We start from the raw sequence: 16,226 nt of genomic DNA on the forward strand, positions 1-16,226 counted from the left end.
GTAAATCATCAGAATCTAATATTTTTCTTTTTCTTTTAGTTATGTTATTAGTATGAATTGTCAATTCACTTGACTATACTTGCACACAAGAATTAACATATTCGTTTTCTTTCAGTCACATCTTTAGATAAATGATTATTTAGCTCCTTGTTCAATGGATGATGAATATTTTCAACTTGCTTTTCCTCCAAATTCGTTGTTTCTAATCTAGAATCATAAGGTGAACAAATATTCCATGTTGTTTTACGATGTTCTATAAAAGTATTTAGCCAATTGAGCTGAAGAAACTGAGGTGGAACTGAATTTCTTCCAGAACCTGATGGGATATTTCATTTTGATTTCAGCCACCTTTCATAACTACTTCGAATGCTTTTATACTTTTCTTCCGCTTGATTAGCAGAGAAGTTTGACAGACAACCAATTTCTTCCCACGCATTTTTCTTTTTCCATTTGTCTTTAAATTCCTTATGAAACTTGTTATACAAAGCTGGAAACTTTTGAACTTCGTTCATAAAATCTGCATTAAAGATTTTTTCGAACACAAAAAATGGAGCCGTCGCCATGCTTTGTAAATTATAGTGTTGTGAATAACGTCTTCAAGATGCAATTTGCGTGTGTGTAGGTGTTAATGTATGTAGGTGCTAATGTGTGTAGGTATTAATGTATTAGTTGTTAATGTATGTATGGTCTTAATGTATTCAATGTGTTAAAATAAGGCGGTTGTACTACTGTGTAAAAGGGGAGTGGAGTTTGTAAATTGTATGATTCGCAGTCAGATGGGAAAAATAATGTCAAGTTCATAAAGAAAATAATGACTCGTTAGTGTCTCAGGGGAGGTTAAAATAATTCCTCACAATGGCGATATTTTGTAAACTTTATTGTTGTACGACAGTTATTGTGTGGTTTCCATTAAAAAAAATAAGCTGCGCGTTTTGCACAAAAAACAAAATACTGTTGCAGAAATAGATTTTTTTCAAAACTCACACTGCAGTTGTACAACATAAATTTTGTTGTACAACCAACGTTAAGTTGTGCAACTTACACTAGAAAATGTTTCCATTATAAAGCAAAGTTGTAGTGCCACTGTTGTACGACATTCCTACAATTGTTGGAAACCAACCTTTAGCTGCGATGTAATATTGTGGTACATCCGTCAAGCAAAAAACACAAGATTTATCACCATGCTTAAATGTTTCTGCTTACTCAAAAATGTTCCACGTTAAGCTCTAAAGTCTTATTTTCACACTCCCATACGGTTTTCGAAAGTTTAATGGAGTTAGCCTCATTTTCATAAACAAAAGAACTTTTATGCTTGTACCATCTATCTTTAAAGGTTTTCTCATTATCCGATGTAATAATGTCCCTTTTCTTGTTGATGAGTTTTAACATTCTAAATATATATATATACAGTATTGGACAAAACATTTGCAACCAACATCGAACAATGCTAAAAAGTGTTCCTAATTTTACATGTCTTAAAAACGAAACGAACTATACTACCACAGCAAACAGTTCAGGAGTCTGGAGTCATAGCATGCCATGACATGAGCAATCAGCTGACAGCTGACAGCACACAGGCAGAATTTCGTCTACAAGCGCCATTTTGTAGCGGACAAAACAAGTGCAACTATTTTGGTTTGTTTTATTTTCTTAAGTCTGGTCCGTGTCAACGTCACGGAAGCTTTTTAATAATTAAAGGAAGTATCCAGAAGTTTCCAGAAATTTCCAGAAGCATGCAGAAGCTTCCAGAAGTTTCCAGAAGTTTCCAGAAGAAGCATCTGGAAGCATCCAGTAGCATCCAGAAATATCCAGAAACATTCAGAAGCATCCAGACGCATCCAGAAGCTTCCAGAAGCATCGAAAAGAAGCATCTAGAATCTTCCAGAACAGGTTCACACAGGTTCATTTTACTATATAAGAGACATGTAAATCGACATGTAATTCAGTCAGTATATGGAAGTCAATCAGCCAGTATTATCAAGACAGTTTATCGAAGTGAGTTTTATCAAAGTGTTTTATCGAAGAACATCAATACAAGAAGTGAAATACAACAAGTGTTTCATTACATCAATATAGTCCACATCCAACCAAGACGTTGTGTTCCACAGAGCACTATTGTATCATCACAAGGTAAATGTAACACGGTAAGCCTTGAGAAGCGTGATTATTTATTTTTACTATTTTTATGACTTCAAGTGCAAAAATGGCTCCCGACAGTCTTGGATTGGAACTAAGAAAGAAAATTATTAGCGATTACGTAAGTGGAATGTCACAAAAAAGTATTTGCGATAAATATCGCGTGAAAAAATGGACCGTATCAAGACTATGTTCCAAATATCGATCTACGGGGAAGTTGGCAGCAGATAACAAAGGTGGAAGACCGCGTTCCACCACTTCTAGAGAGGATTCTATGATCGTCAGATCCGTCAAAAAGGATCCCTGGATATCATCAGTCGAGATACAAAAGCAATTAGAGCTACCTGTATCGGACCGAACAATCAGACAACGTGCTGTTGAAGCCGGATTGTTTTCTCGACGCCCTGCAAAGAAACCGCTGATTTCACTAAAAAACCAGAAGAAAAGACTCCTGTTTGCTACATCTCATATTGATTGGAATGTGCAGAAATGGCAAACTGTCCTGTTCAGTGATGAATCGAAGTTCAACATCATTGGGAGCGATGGCATTTGCCGTGTATGTCGACCGACCGGAAATTGCCTCGATTTACATTACTGCCATAAGACCGTGAAGCATGGTGGAGGCAATGTAATGGTCTGGGGGTGTTTTTCTGCTAACGGTCTCGGTCCAATACATCGAAACGATGGAATAATGGACCGTTTCATGTATAAAAATATCCTGAAAGATGTTATGTTACCTCATGGTGAATGGAATATGCCAATAAAATGGGTTTTTCAGCAAGACAACGATCCGAAACACACTGCAAAAGTAGTCAAGCAGTGGTTTCAAGACAACCACTTATCGGTGATGGATAGGCCGCCTCAATCTCCGGATCTCAACCCTATCGAGAACCTGTGGGAGATCGTCAACCGCAGAATTAATCGTGAAGGTGTTCGTAATAAGGATCAACTGTTTGAACAAACCCAAAAGGCCTGGGCAGCGATTCCACAAAGTTTCATTGATCACCTGATCGAATCTATGCCTCGAAGATGCAAGGCTGTGATCGACAACAAAGGATTCGCCACGAAATATTGATAGCGAAATACAGCTTGGTCAACATTTTGTCGAGTTGCACTTGTTTTGTCCAGAAGGAAATCAACTTTTTTTAATACTTTTGATTAATTTATTAATTTTCGTGTACAAATAATGAACTTTGTGATGAATAAAACTTGAAGAACTTTGTCTCTAAACAGTTACATAGTTATTTCTCTAAATTGAAAAAATGCAGCACTTTTATATAAACAAACTAAATTAGCATTATTTGGTTGCAAATGTTTTGTTCAATACTGTATATATATATATATATATATATATATATATATATATATATATATATATATATATATATATATATATATATATATTCTTTGGCAATTATACATGTCATGAAGAGGCTACTAATTCATACAACTCGGCTCCGTCAAAACTTTCCATGGTGACCTCAAAATCAGGATTGACTGATTCTTTAATCCACATATTATTCCTGTGAATAGTAAATTATTCCGAGTATGGTAAATAATTTTGATTGATTCGTTAGGAATTTGATGAAGCATGTTTTAAAGAATCTTGAAGCAGTTGTTTCAAAAGGGTAAACCTCGTTAATGTCATATTAAATGAAAATATAAATAGACTTTAAATAATTTTATATAATTTTACAAAATCACTTTAATTTTATTAAAAACAGAACTTGATAGACCAATCAAAAGTGGCTAATTTATCAACTTCATTTGAACGAACTTCCATTCAAACATGCATTTGAGTTTATTACTTAAAAAACTTCCTTGCATCATTTAAAGGAGAAACTGGTATAAAAAAACAACAGAAGATTTTACTTCTTTTTGAAAAAATTAACGAGCTTTTCGTTAATTTCCAGGTGGTTACATCTTTAGTAATTTAGGCTCAGATCAAAAATATCTGTATATCTATTCAATCAGGAGAGGTTTCAAATAAAAACTCTTACAATAATTATGCAATCCTATCTACCAGGATGTCTCCTAATCAAATCACTTTATTTAGCAATCGATAGCGCTCAAACTTACTGGTATCTTGCTCAATTAATTATAAATGCAGTTATTGATATAAAATGTAAGGAGGTAATGGAGCATGTTTTGAAACAAAAGTTATGCTTTGCAAACCCAGAGAATATTTCACCAGCAATGATGAAAGAAAACAAGTTAAAACTGTAGCCATTTAAAGGATTTTTCCAAACGCAATAGACATTTTAAACTTCCTACGACCTTAAATCTTCGAGCCAATGATTTCTGTTAATTGGTATATTGTGTCATTAAGAAAGTTAACACTTTTACTAAATTACTATTTAAATGAAGATATTTTGAAAGCTAATAACAGTCTATTGGGTATTTTAAAAAATTCTTGTCACAGCCAGAATTTGGAAAGAATTGTTGGAAAAGTCTTAAAGCTATCAGAAAAAATGTCAACAAAAAGAAAAGAAAAACAAAACCATGATTGAAAAGCACAATAGAAATGAGATATTTATACAAAGATAAAAACAAATATAGCATAAGTTTTACTCGATGCTTATCTGCCCAAAAAAGTCAATATCTGTAAAGGAAGCAGTTTTAAGGTAACATCCCCTTATTTAAGATTTTAATAGAATATCTTTGTAGTATAGTTAAATCTTTACAGTATTGTACCAAACACAATTAAAATGAAAGTAGTTTATACCCACTTTCTTTTACTCTAAAATGCTATAAAGTTCAATTTCGTGTGCGACCCCTAATGAGGCTTACACAGGCTTCAAAATTTATAAAGTATATATATATATATATATATATATATATATCAGAGCTGGGCAACAGCTTTTCTTTTTGAGTTCCATATCCGATAGTCCGATTGTTTGAGTTCCTAATCCGCTTTTGATTGTCCGATAGTTTTCCTAATTTTCCCGTCCGATAAAAGCTTTTTTTTGTTTAAAAATTTGATTGTGTAAAATCTTTATTCTCCTTTTTTAGTCCGAAAGTTATCGGAATATCGGATATCGAATTCACGATTAAAATCAAGAAAGAAAATTAATTAAATAAGAAAATGGTTTCAAAAAAAATAGGTGCACTAAGATTAATTGTTTTCTGTCAAAATATCTTTAGAAAAAGAACTATATTTAATCGATAAAAACTTTTTATTTAAGATTTCATGATAAAGAAAATGAAAAAAGAAAATGAATCCCCTGAGAAAGCTTCCAAAAGCAAATATTTTATTTTTTGATGTTGTTACTGGATAGTGTTGTTGGAGGACTTACAGTTCGTTTCAGTGTGACGAAACAGATTTCTGACACCTTCGGCTTTGCTTGGAGCTATCAAAATACGTTAAAAGAGAGATTTTAGCGTAAAGCAGCTAAACTAACCGAGAAGTATTCTAAAGAAATCAGCTGTAAAGACCTTGTGCAGGAAATTAATCACACAACAATTTTTTACAACGCCTATTTAAGTAGAAAACAGTTGTGTATTTCTCAACCTTAGCATCAGCTGAAAATGTTCCTTATAGCAACAGCCATAACAGCATCAGCAGAGAGGAGCTTCACCAAGTTTAAGTTCTTCAAATATAATTGTCCACTTTAGGTCAGGATCGACAAAACAACCTGGCTAGGCTAGATATTGACTCAGAAATTGTAAAACATACCGACATTAACACTGTAATTTGTAGTTTTGTTAAGAAAAAGGTATGCATTACAATTCTGTTTTAATAAAATTAGTCTATTAACTAAATTTTCTGTCATTTATTATATTTTTTGTAGTATTGCTGTTATAAACATCAATCAGGACTTTGCCAATCGTAATTGGGATAGAAGCAACACTCAATCCAAAGTCACTATGCTCTTCGTTGATAACCTCGTCTGCGGCCCCAGCGTGGGCCATGCTCCCACTTCGCGCATTATGCAGCCTCACTTCTTCCAAGGTACCCTTGTACCTTGCACCCTGACGAATTTTCTGAACCGCATAAAGAGATCGTGCGTTACCCTGTTCTTCGAAAAGAGCCAAGTTCACCCCCCCCCCCCCCCCTTGCGGGTAATAGAGAAGTCTTTTTCTCTGCGAGTTCCCTAAACTCCATGTCTGACCAGGGGAACGTCGTTTTCTCCGGCAGCGACTCATTCCATTCGACAGGGTGTTTCCTCTCCCGATGCACTTACAGTCCTGAGAGAGAGTCCGATCCGAAAGAACAGTTCGCGCAAACAAACTGTTTCTCCGTCTCATCCTTCTCACCCTTACAGTACCACATGTGCGAACCACACTTCGCGAATTGTCGTATGCGAAAGGGCATGCATTGCACTTGTAGGAGATTTTAACACCGGGAAAGATCTGAAGTTTCACCTCGCCAAAATGCGCCAGCATTTTGGAGAGGTGAAGTTTCAGATCATTCCCGGTGTTAAATGTCGCTTTACATAAGTGACATAACCAAGTGCCACCAGTACCTGGGTGCATGATTACGCATACCTCCGATCCACCAACTACTCATGTTGTGTTTTTGACTGTTACCTCCCCCTTTCCGATAGGGGCCACCTCATTCCCACTTTTAGCTGCAGCAACAATCAAAAGGTCCATCAGCACTGTTGGATTGTTAGCCCAACAGCACCTTAAGATGGATTTTGGGTAAGATCTTTATACCCCTTACCCCTGGAGACCCACTATACATTAGCCTTAGTTGCCTAAGTAACTAGTTGCGCCACGGAGAGGTTGTATAGTATGAATTTACTACAGTAGATACTAGAGACGAACACTTTCCTTTCACAGAACCGTAGCTACCAAAATTGGTGTCACTGACCCCAAAATTGACGAAAAGTTGCCCTTCCGTCAATTCCCTCAAGTTTCAGCTTTGCAACCAGTGAAAATTTAGATGATGAATGATATAGCCTAAATAATTTTTGGTAATGATGTGTGAATAAGATTTTAAAAAAAAACAAGCTAAGTATATTTATGTACTTCGCTCGTTTTTTTATTCATCATTTATAATATTAAAAAAAACCGTCTTGAAGTCTTTTTAACAATATTTTTAAAAACACTTGCACTCACAATGCCTAAATGCTTCACAGACACCTTTGTCGCTTGCAATGACGGAAGGGCAAGTCAAGCTAAACTTTTTCATGCTTAGGAGCACCCTAATTGGATTATAAAAAAATTTATAAAATAAAACGTGTTTAAATAAGACCTAAAAATACATTATTTTCTGGACATTTTTTTGTGTTCGACATTTTTTTGATTAATTTTCTTTTCTGTTCTTTTGAATACCTCTTATATTCATCGATTTGATTTTTGTGATTATTATGATCTTGTTCCGCGAGATTATGTTTTCTTCGTCTAATTTGAATAGCATCAAAAGTGTCTTCGTGATGAAATTTTTTTTCCTCGATAAATTGCTCAATACTATTAGAGCTTTTAAAATCCGACTCGTATTTTTTTTCATAACTATTGCAATGTTCATTCTCTCTGAGAACCGTTGTATTTATCTGGTAAGTCTGACGCTTAATTTTGATATTTTTAACATCTGAATATCTTTCTCTGACTTTTTTTCTTCTTGTCTTTCTGTATTGCGGTCTGACGTGTATATAAGCTTCATCTAAGGAAACTTCCGAAGAATACTCTAAAAAGCTTTCTTCTGTTAATCCGTGATCCTCAAACTCTGACAAATAATTGAGGCTCTTGTTTAAAAATGTGCTTAAGTTTTTAATAATATGGTCCACAGATATTGATCGAAAATTGGTACATGCTTTGTTTGATTGGTTCCCCCTCTGAAGATTTACGTGCTCTTTAAAAGATAAACAATTTAAACTCAAAGATTGTTTTTCACCTTTATTAGGTTTATTGTAATCCTGAAATTGACCATCAGATGCCATCAAGGTGAACTTTAACGATGAGCCCTAGAGCATAAGAGCAAATAGTATATAAAAATGCGTCTATTAAAAGAAGAGGTAATTTCTCCATTTATATTTTGCTATAAATATAACAACTATAAATATAACGCCAACTGGTAAGAAAATAACGCCAATTTGTACTAAAATGCATTCGTTTAGTTTGTAATGAAAAAGCGCATAAAACTTGCCATTGTGAGATAACAACTAAAATATAATTATTCATCAGACTAAAACCAAACAAAGAAAGTTTAATTTTATAATTTTAGTAGGATTTTATTTGCAAATGATACATGAGCTAAAGCTCAAACTTTTTTGCAATATAACAAACTTCTCATAGAAGAAAATATTGCACGCTTATCTATTTACTTTAGAAATTCTTAAATGTTTTGAAAAGTTGTTGTTTCATAACAGGAGACTCCTCACGTTATTTTACCAGAAAAATGGTAAATGTTAAAAATAAAAGTAGATCTTTTGTAAAAGCGCAGTAATTAAAATAAACGGATAATTCCATATCCTTCTAAGTATTTTATAGTAAGATGAACTGATGATTACCGATGAACCATGGTGGCCTCTTCCAATACAACTATATCTCAACCACTTCCAATTCCACATTGCTGGTGCTCTCTTGATAGAATTGATTTCGCACTCGCATTACGTCCTTTTTAAAGGCTGAATTTTAATGTTTGATGACGAACGATATTAATTTACGGAAATAAGTTATCAATCGGAATGTTTTAAAACAACATGAAATCTACTTAATGTTTTTCAAAAAAGAAGTGTTAATTCTCATTCATTTTTGCCTGTGAATGTTCTTAACGATTAATTTTTTTTTTTCTGATTGCACTATTATCACAGAAAAACTACTTTAAAAAACCAGTTTTAAAACGCCACTTTCATGTTCTTTTATTCGGAATACGAAATTCTTATTTAAGAATGTATTTCATTATCAAAACCTAATCATGACGTAAAATGATGACGTAAAATAATGATGATGATCATTTCAAAGTTTTTTATTTTTCCGTGTTAATTTTTATTCTGGGAGATAAATGGTGCTCGTACCATGTCATTACCAGGGTCTTTTTATTGTTGTTAAATTCTCTAATAAAAGTAACAACACTCAATGCTTTTCTGCACAGGAAAACTTTTATTAGTTAAAAAATTTTTAGTAATAAAAAATTATTTCTTCGTTGGATCGATTTGAGGATCTTTTTTCATTAAGTATTTTGCATTTTTATCGTCATCAGTTGTTTGTGCGTAATTTGACATTACATATTAATCGTAATTAAAATATTTAATCATGATTCCAGCAGGGCTTCTTTTAAAACAATTTATCATGATTCCAATAGAGCCCCTTTCGAAAACTTTTGCTTAAATCCGTTGCTTTTTCTTTCAGAAATTTAAAAAAATACATACGATGCTACTTCAATTTAACTTTTTTTTCAATTTCTTATCATGAACTTTTCAAATTACTCAACGAACCACGATGGATTAGTTATGACTCTTTTTTTTATCGCTTGCTATTTTATATACCTAATTGAACGTGTTTTTTTTCAAAAATATTTACCTCACCATTTAGATTTATTTAAACGTTTTGCACTGAATCTATTTTGTGCAAATATAAAATTAGAACGTTTCTACTTTTTTAGCAAACAGTTTTAGAAAGTTACAAGAAAATTTTTTTACATTTGTAATGCGGTAAGCAGTTTTTACACTTTGTAAAAAGAGCGTTTACAATTTATCTGCTAGTTAGGTTTCTAATCATTTTATTGGCGGTTAAAGGGTTTGGATTTTTTATTAAAAAGATTAATATTTACCGTAGATTGTTAAAAATGCTGCATAAAATTTTATCATTGACTAATTTAATTTGGGTTATGCAATACTTTCACCGAAATACTTTACAATACTTTCACCGACTTAAAACGACTTCGTTTTATTCCAGTACTCAGTTATTTTTTCAATATTTTATTAAATATTTATGTCAAATATTTTGTTAAATGTCAACAATTGAAAATCACTTGGGCAAAAAAAGCAGTCTTTAACTTTTAACAGTTCAATTAAACTTGTGCTTAAGTTTTTAGAAAAAAAAGATCTACTCCACGAGAAAATGGGTCTCGATACCAAGAACATGCCCTTTTCTCCCTGGTCGTCTTAAATTGGGTTTTAAATAAGATTTAAACCTTTACCGAATGATTTTTTTTTTACTAACCAAAAAAATACAATGTATGAAAATGCAAGTGAAACGTATTTTTTAATTTTTTAAAAAAATATATTTTTCATATAGAAAAACAAAAAATTTTTGTCAGAAGAAAAAAATTATTTTGTTGAGTTGTTGTATTTTATGATGATAAAATATTTTGGATCATATATGATCCACTATGCGGACGGGGTCAATTTGGTCATTTTATGATTACTACTGGAAAATTATTATTTTTATTTTCAGCATTTTTATGAAAAAATTAAAGTATTGTATCATTTTTTTGACTAAAAATATTTAGCGAACAGAAAATATCTTTGTGGTCTTCGGCGTTTCTCTTTAGTAAATATTATTACTGTATTATTCTATTTAGTAAATATTATACCTTCGTTTGTATATTTCTTTAGATTTAATACATTTTTGCAACATTAGATGGCATTTGTCTTTAATGCTCAGTTTGAATTATCTAAATATTTGTTTAAGGTAAAAATGTAAACTTATTCTAAATTAGTATCCTGTTGATTATCTTTCAAAATAACTTTTTACTTTCCTTTAGTTCGATTGTCCTTCACATTTTTTTTTAAATGATTTTTAAAACAACGTTCCGTACGATTTTTTACGCGCCTACTTTGTTATTGTTTACGTGAAATCATTGAAGATAAGAAACTTTGAAAGTTGACTTAAACGAGTACATTCGAAAACTAGGAAACCATGTCTAGCCATGGATAGATGCCCACATATTCCAGAGGACAGTGCTCTACTACATCACCAACCTACAAAACACTAGTCAAAAGAGTTTTGGCCGCAAAACTTACCAGATTTGTTAGTTTTTGACTTGGTCTAGGTGTTCTTTAAGTTCTGTCAGCGTCCTCAGTGCACTATCAACTCTCTGAAGGTTGTTATCAAGGAGTGGATAAAGATACCTATGGACATCCATTCCCCCTGATTTAGATTTATGAGTCAACATGATACTGTCATAAATGCTAATGGAAGTATATTGAATAAAAGTATGGCAAATGTACAGTGGTATCATAGAAACAGTACACCCCATTATTTACATAATATTTTCTTTTAATTATATTTTATAGCTTCTTTCTACGCATTTAATTTTGATGTTAATTCTTATTATAACTTACAATTTGGAACTTGCATATTTTTAGCACATAAATACGATAATGTGACAATAAAATTTTTTGTCAAATTTTGTTCTGTGGACGTGCTCAATGAAATAGCACATGCTAGTTTGTACATCTAGCACATCACGTACTTGTGTCAGTCCCAATCATTCGTCGTCATTTACAAGAAGCCGGCCTTCGAGGCTGTATAGCAAAGAACAAACCCCTAGTTTCAAAACAAAATCGGCTAAAGCGATTAAGGTTTGCAAAAATATTCCTAAATAAAAATGCTTCCAGTTGGAAAAACATTTTTATGAATGTTGCTCAAGTACCTGTAGAAAAGATTCTTTTACCTCCACTACATAGAAAATTAGGCTTGATCAAACAATTTAAAACACTAGACTGCAGAGGTGAAATATTTACAGAGACAAAATCAAGTTTAAGCTAAGGTGTTCTTTTGCCACAAGTAAGATGGATGTTTGCACCAATCCAGTGTATGTTTCGGAACTTTTGAAACTTAACTGCAGTTATATGTAAGTTTATCTACTGATAATGTAAATGAAAACATGTAAATGAGAATTTAAATTGATTGTACTATTTTATTAAGACAGAAGCATCTGAGTATCTGAGTAAAGTTGACAAAAATTGACCATCAAAATTTCAAACGAAAAAGAACGTTTTCAAAATCTTCTTAGCTAGCGTGATCATTTTAGTTCATCAAGCATGTGTAAACAAATTGTTTTTGAACCAATGGTTCCTTAACTTTTTTTTCATAATTATTTTTGTTATTAATTATTTTATTATTATTATCATCCCAAAAAGAGCAAATTTTCTGTGAGCTTACTTTAGCAAACTCCATGAGAAGAACAATTTCTTTGCTATTTGCCTCTGCACTAAGGTCAAGCTAAAACATAAAATAGGCACTCCATTGAGATCACACCTGCTACAACAGCACTCAAATATACATGCTGGTCTCACCAAAAAGGAGGTAAAAATAAGACGGAACAAAGCATAAAAATATTTTATTTCCTTTTTTCACTTTCGCGTTGTATTTAAAAATTAATAAAAATTAATTGTATAAAAAATTAATCATTAACATTATCTTTTTAAAATTTAAAAAAAGAATATTCTTGTAACGAAACTAAAAGAATTACTGCGCATTAGTAAATTCCAAAAAAATAAATTTATCAAAATTTCTTTAGCTCAATTTGATGAAATGTTCAGTAAAAAAAAAAAAAATCCAGCTGTGTTATAGTTCTTATCGAAGTAAAAAATGATGTAGACAATCCAACTGTAATATGATCCAGGAATTAAAAAGTTTTTAGTGAAGTCAAATTTTTTCTTAGGTGAAAACAATTGATTTCATGACAATTCTTATTTTACGAGTAATCCACAGTTGGAACAGCACACTCGAAGTAAATTTTGTTCTATACGATTGAAGTACACAAAGATATCCTGCGTGAAATATTGCAACATATCTAACCATCTTAGGACCAAATTCTTTCTATCACTTTGCGCTACGTTTAAAAAAACTCAAATTGAAACCATTTGTATTGAAATATAAACTGTTAGAATATTAGTGTTCTATTTTCAGGGGGCTTAGTTTTGCTGATGCTGCTTACAATACGGAGCCAAAGCAAAAGACGAGCATTAAGCTTTGTGGAGAGAACAGACTTGATGTGATATAAAAAGGATATATAAACCATATTCCAACCTCCTTAATTTAACAACAAAAATCCAATTAGTCCAAAGTTGGTCAACAGAAGTTAATATCTGTTGAGAAAAAATTTGTATTATTTGCTATTTAGTTTTATAATTTTATGGTGTAATATTTTAAATAAATGTATATCTAAAAAGTTTCGTTTCGTTATTTCTCCATGTCTTAACGCCGAGTCTTGGTTTTTAATATATTTTTTAATCGTTTGATACTGTTTTAACACACTAATATATAAACACATAAGTATTGAGGACAAAATACGCTTTCATTTCAACTATTCAATTCAACATTTAGAAATATACCACTACACTTTTTGCATAAAAATAAATTTTTTTTACGTATGTTTTATAAATTTACCAAAAATTTTCCATGAATCACGTGATTTTATTGAGGACAAGGATTAGATGTTTCGAGGTTAACGCTACTCGGGTGATTTAAGGCATGTCTGGCTTTTAAGAGTGTTTGGTTGCACCACTAAACATTTCTTTTGAGCATAATATTTTTTTGGCAAACAATTCACTAAAATCAACGTTACCAGGCAAAAGTTGTGAAGAATTGAAATATTAGGGTAACGCGGGGCAAAATGAGACAGTGGGGCAATATGAGACAGTTCGCGTTTATCATGATGCCAGCCCTACAAATTATTATTTGCAAGATTTTTAAATATTCAGTTGTGTTCAAAAACTATTTTGTATCAAGAAAAATATATTGAGTCACTTTGAAATAAAAAACTTGAGTAGAAGGGGAATCATTTTATCCCTTGGCTTCGCGAAAATTACGAATTTTTAAGTGTTGTTATTTAATTTTTTTCCTAGCCTTTTTTGATCTCACTGAGTGGAAAAGCTTTTTTTGTTTAAAGTTTTTTTTATTAGAATCTTTAGGCCTTTTTCTATCATTCCCATTCTTTGGTATTTTATTTCTTCAATAAAATAGTCAGGAAATTAGGCAATTCAATGCCAACATTATACGGGGCAAAACGAGACATTCTGTTTGTATTTGTTTTGCCGATATCTAATATTATGTTTATTTAATGTTTTACTTTAAAACAACAAACATAGCAAATATTAATATTAACGTGCTGTAGATTTAAATTTATTATACTGTATTTACTTACTTTTTATTTTATTAATTGAAATGTTTAGTTGTTATCCAATATAGAATTATGTTTTATATTTTTTTATATACTTATATTTAAACATAATAAATATTTAATCAAATTGAAGCAAATAATTGCCTGATGTTTATATTTACTTTATTTTTTAATAACAACATCACATTACAGAAAATCACTATTTGAATTCTCTGAAAAATCAAAAAAGTTAAAAGAACGCAAAATAGAAAATAAAAGTGCATATGGAAAGGGTAAAAAAAAAGTTAAAAGTTTAAGTGTTGAAGACTGGGAATGTTATGTTTGTAATGGTTTATGGAGTAAGGCTGCAAAAGGAGAGAAGTGGAGTCAATGTTCAAAATGCACAACTTTGGCTCATTCGGACTGTTGTTCGTTTCAAAATACTGGTCAAGCAATATGTGATTTATGTGACTAGTGACAGTTTGAGTATAGCTGTAATATATTAAAATGTATTTCTTGCTAATCCTCTTAAAGATCTGTTTTGTTTATCTTTATTTATTTAAATTACTAAAAATAAAAATCTGTCTCACTTTGCCCCGCTATGCGAGGCAAAATGAGACAGGATAGGTGCTGTTAATAAATGATCTCTGGTGACCAAACCACTGCAGTTTTGCAACTCATATTTTGTAAGCTTCAAGTAAGATGGTAAAAGATTTGAAAAATATCAATTTATTTTTTCAAAAGTTATTTTTTCAAAAGTATTACATAAATTAGTGCTTAAGTGTCTCATTTTTCCCCTCGTTACCCTAATTTTTTACGGCATTATGGGTTATGACGGATTTTGTCTTTTCTGAAAAAGGAGAATATCTTTAAAAATAAGCAAAATGATCTCTAAGCACAACTTTTTCAGTAATGTTCAGTCTAGTACAATTCGATAAAATCCACTTGCACAACTTTTGATTTGTGGTACGATTAGAAAATCCGACGTTTTTTATAAACTGCCTGGCACGACTAAAAGGAGCGATCATCGTTAACGGCACTTCGAGCAATTAAATCGATAAGCGTCTTTAAGATTTTTTTTTTTTTTCGGGTGAAACCATCCCAGCTTACACAAAACGTTCAAGTACGTTCAAAGAACGTTGGAAACGTTCTTAGAACGTGCCCAACCGTTTCTGGCGTTCTACGAACGTTTCTTAAACGTTTTGTGTTAGCTGGGATGTGATTAAATTCACATTTTATTTGACATGAAATTTTAACCCCTTTCTGCATACTGTATCATATATGATACAGTTTATAAATTGTGCATTTCTGGATGAATGCGCTGAGATTTTTAACAGGAAATGGGATTATTTTAAGCCTACTATATTTAGGTGAGTGTGGCCACCGCACTTAGGTTGTTTTTGCAACTTTTACTTTAACTTTTATTCTTTGTGTTATCAAAATGGCATCCGGCAGCAAATCAACTAATTCTTGTTAGCACATCGTTTTGTCGAGCAAGATTCCTTTTAATCATAAACTCAAAAAAATTTCCAAAGTTTCTTATACATATTGGTAGTCCTCTTGGGTATTTGTTTACTTATTTTTATGAACTGTCATATTTCCATGACTCTTTTTTTAACTGTATCAGAAATGATACATTATGCATCTAAGGAAAAAAATTTGTAATTTTATATTTTTGTGACAACAGCGCTGCTGACAAAGACGATAAACTTTTCAAGATCCGCCCTCTTATAAACAAAATAAATGAACAGCTGAACAGTATTCCAATAGAAGAAAGTTTGGGGGTTGATGAGCAGATTGTTCCGTTCAAAGGGAGATATTCAATCAAACAATACAACCCTAAAAAACCGCACAAATGGGGATTTAAAGTTTTTGTCCTGAGTGGTGTCTCTGGCTTCAGCTATAATTTTAAGTTTACTGTGGAGGAGGTGACAACATTTGCCTTGAGAATGAACCAGACCTTTGGGTAAGTAGTAACATTGTCATGCGTCTTGCCCGAATCTTGTCAGATGACGTTAATCATAAATTGTATGTTGACAATTGGTTCAACAGCATTGGTTTGAATGTTTATATGTTCAAGAGGGGAATTCAA

General features: G+C 32.1%; 1 protein-coding gene across 1 annotated transcript; it reads right to left on the reverse strand.

Annotated features, from left to right (window-relative positions):
* Nucleotides 1-7,306: 7,306 nt before the first annotated feature.
* On the reverse strand, nucleotides 7,307-8,968 carry LOC149883843 (uncharacterized). The gene is made up of 2 exons (XM_090098075.1): nucleotides 8,592-8,968; nucleotides 7,307-8,045 (listed from the first exon to the last, which is right to left on the reverse strand). Exons 1-2 carry the CDS (start codon nucleotides 8,649-8,651, stop codon nucleotides 7,326-7,328), a joined length of 780 nt encoding a protein of 259 aa, XP_089954201.1. The 5' UTR covers nucleotides 8,652-8,968; the 3' UTR covers nucleotides 7,307-7,325.
* Between the last annotated feature and the right edge of the window lie 7,258 nt (nucleotides 8,969-16,226).

This window comes from Hydra viridissima, unplaced genomic scaffold, assembly GCF_058129835.1.
Source record: "Hydra viridissima isolate aposymbiotic clone 2 unplaced genomic scaffold, HvirCarnegie_v1 scaffold_9, whole genome shotgun sequence".
Lineage (NCBI taxonomy): Eukaryota > Metazoa > Cnidaria > Hydrozoa > Anthoathecata > Hydridae > Hydra > Hydra viridissima.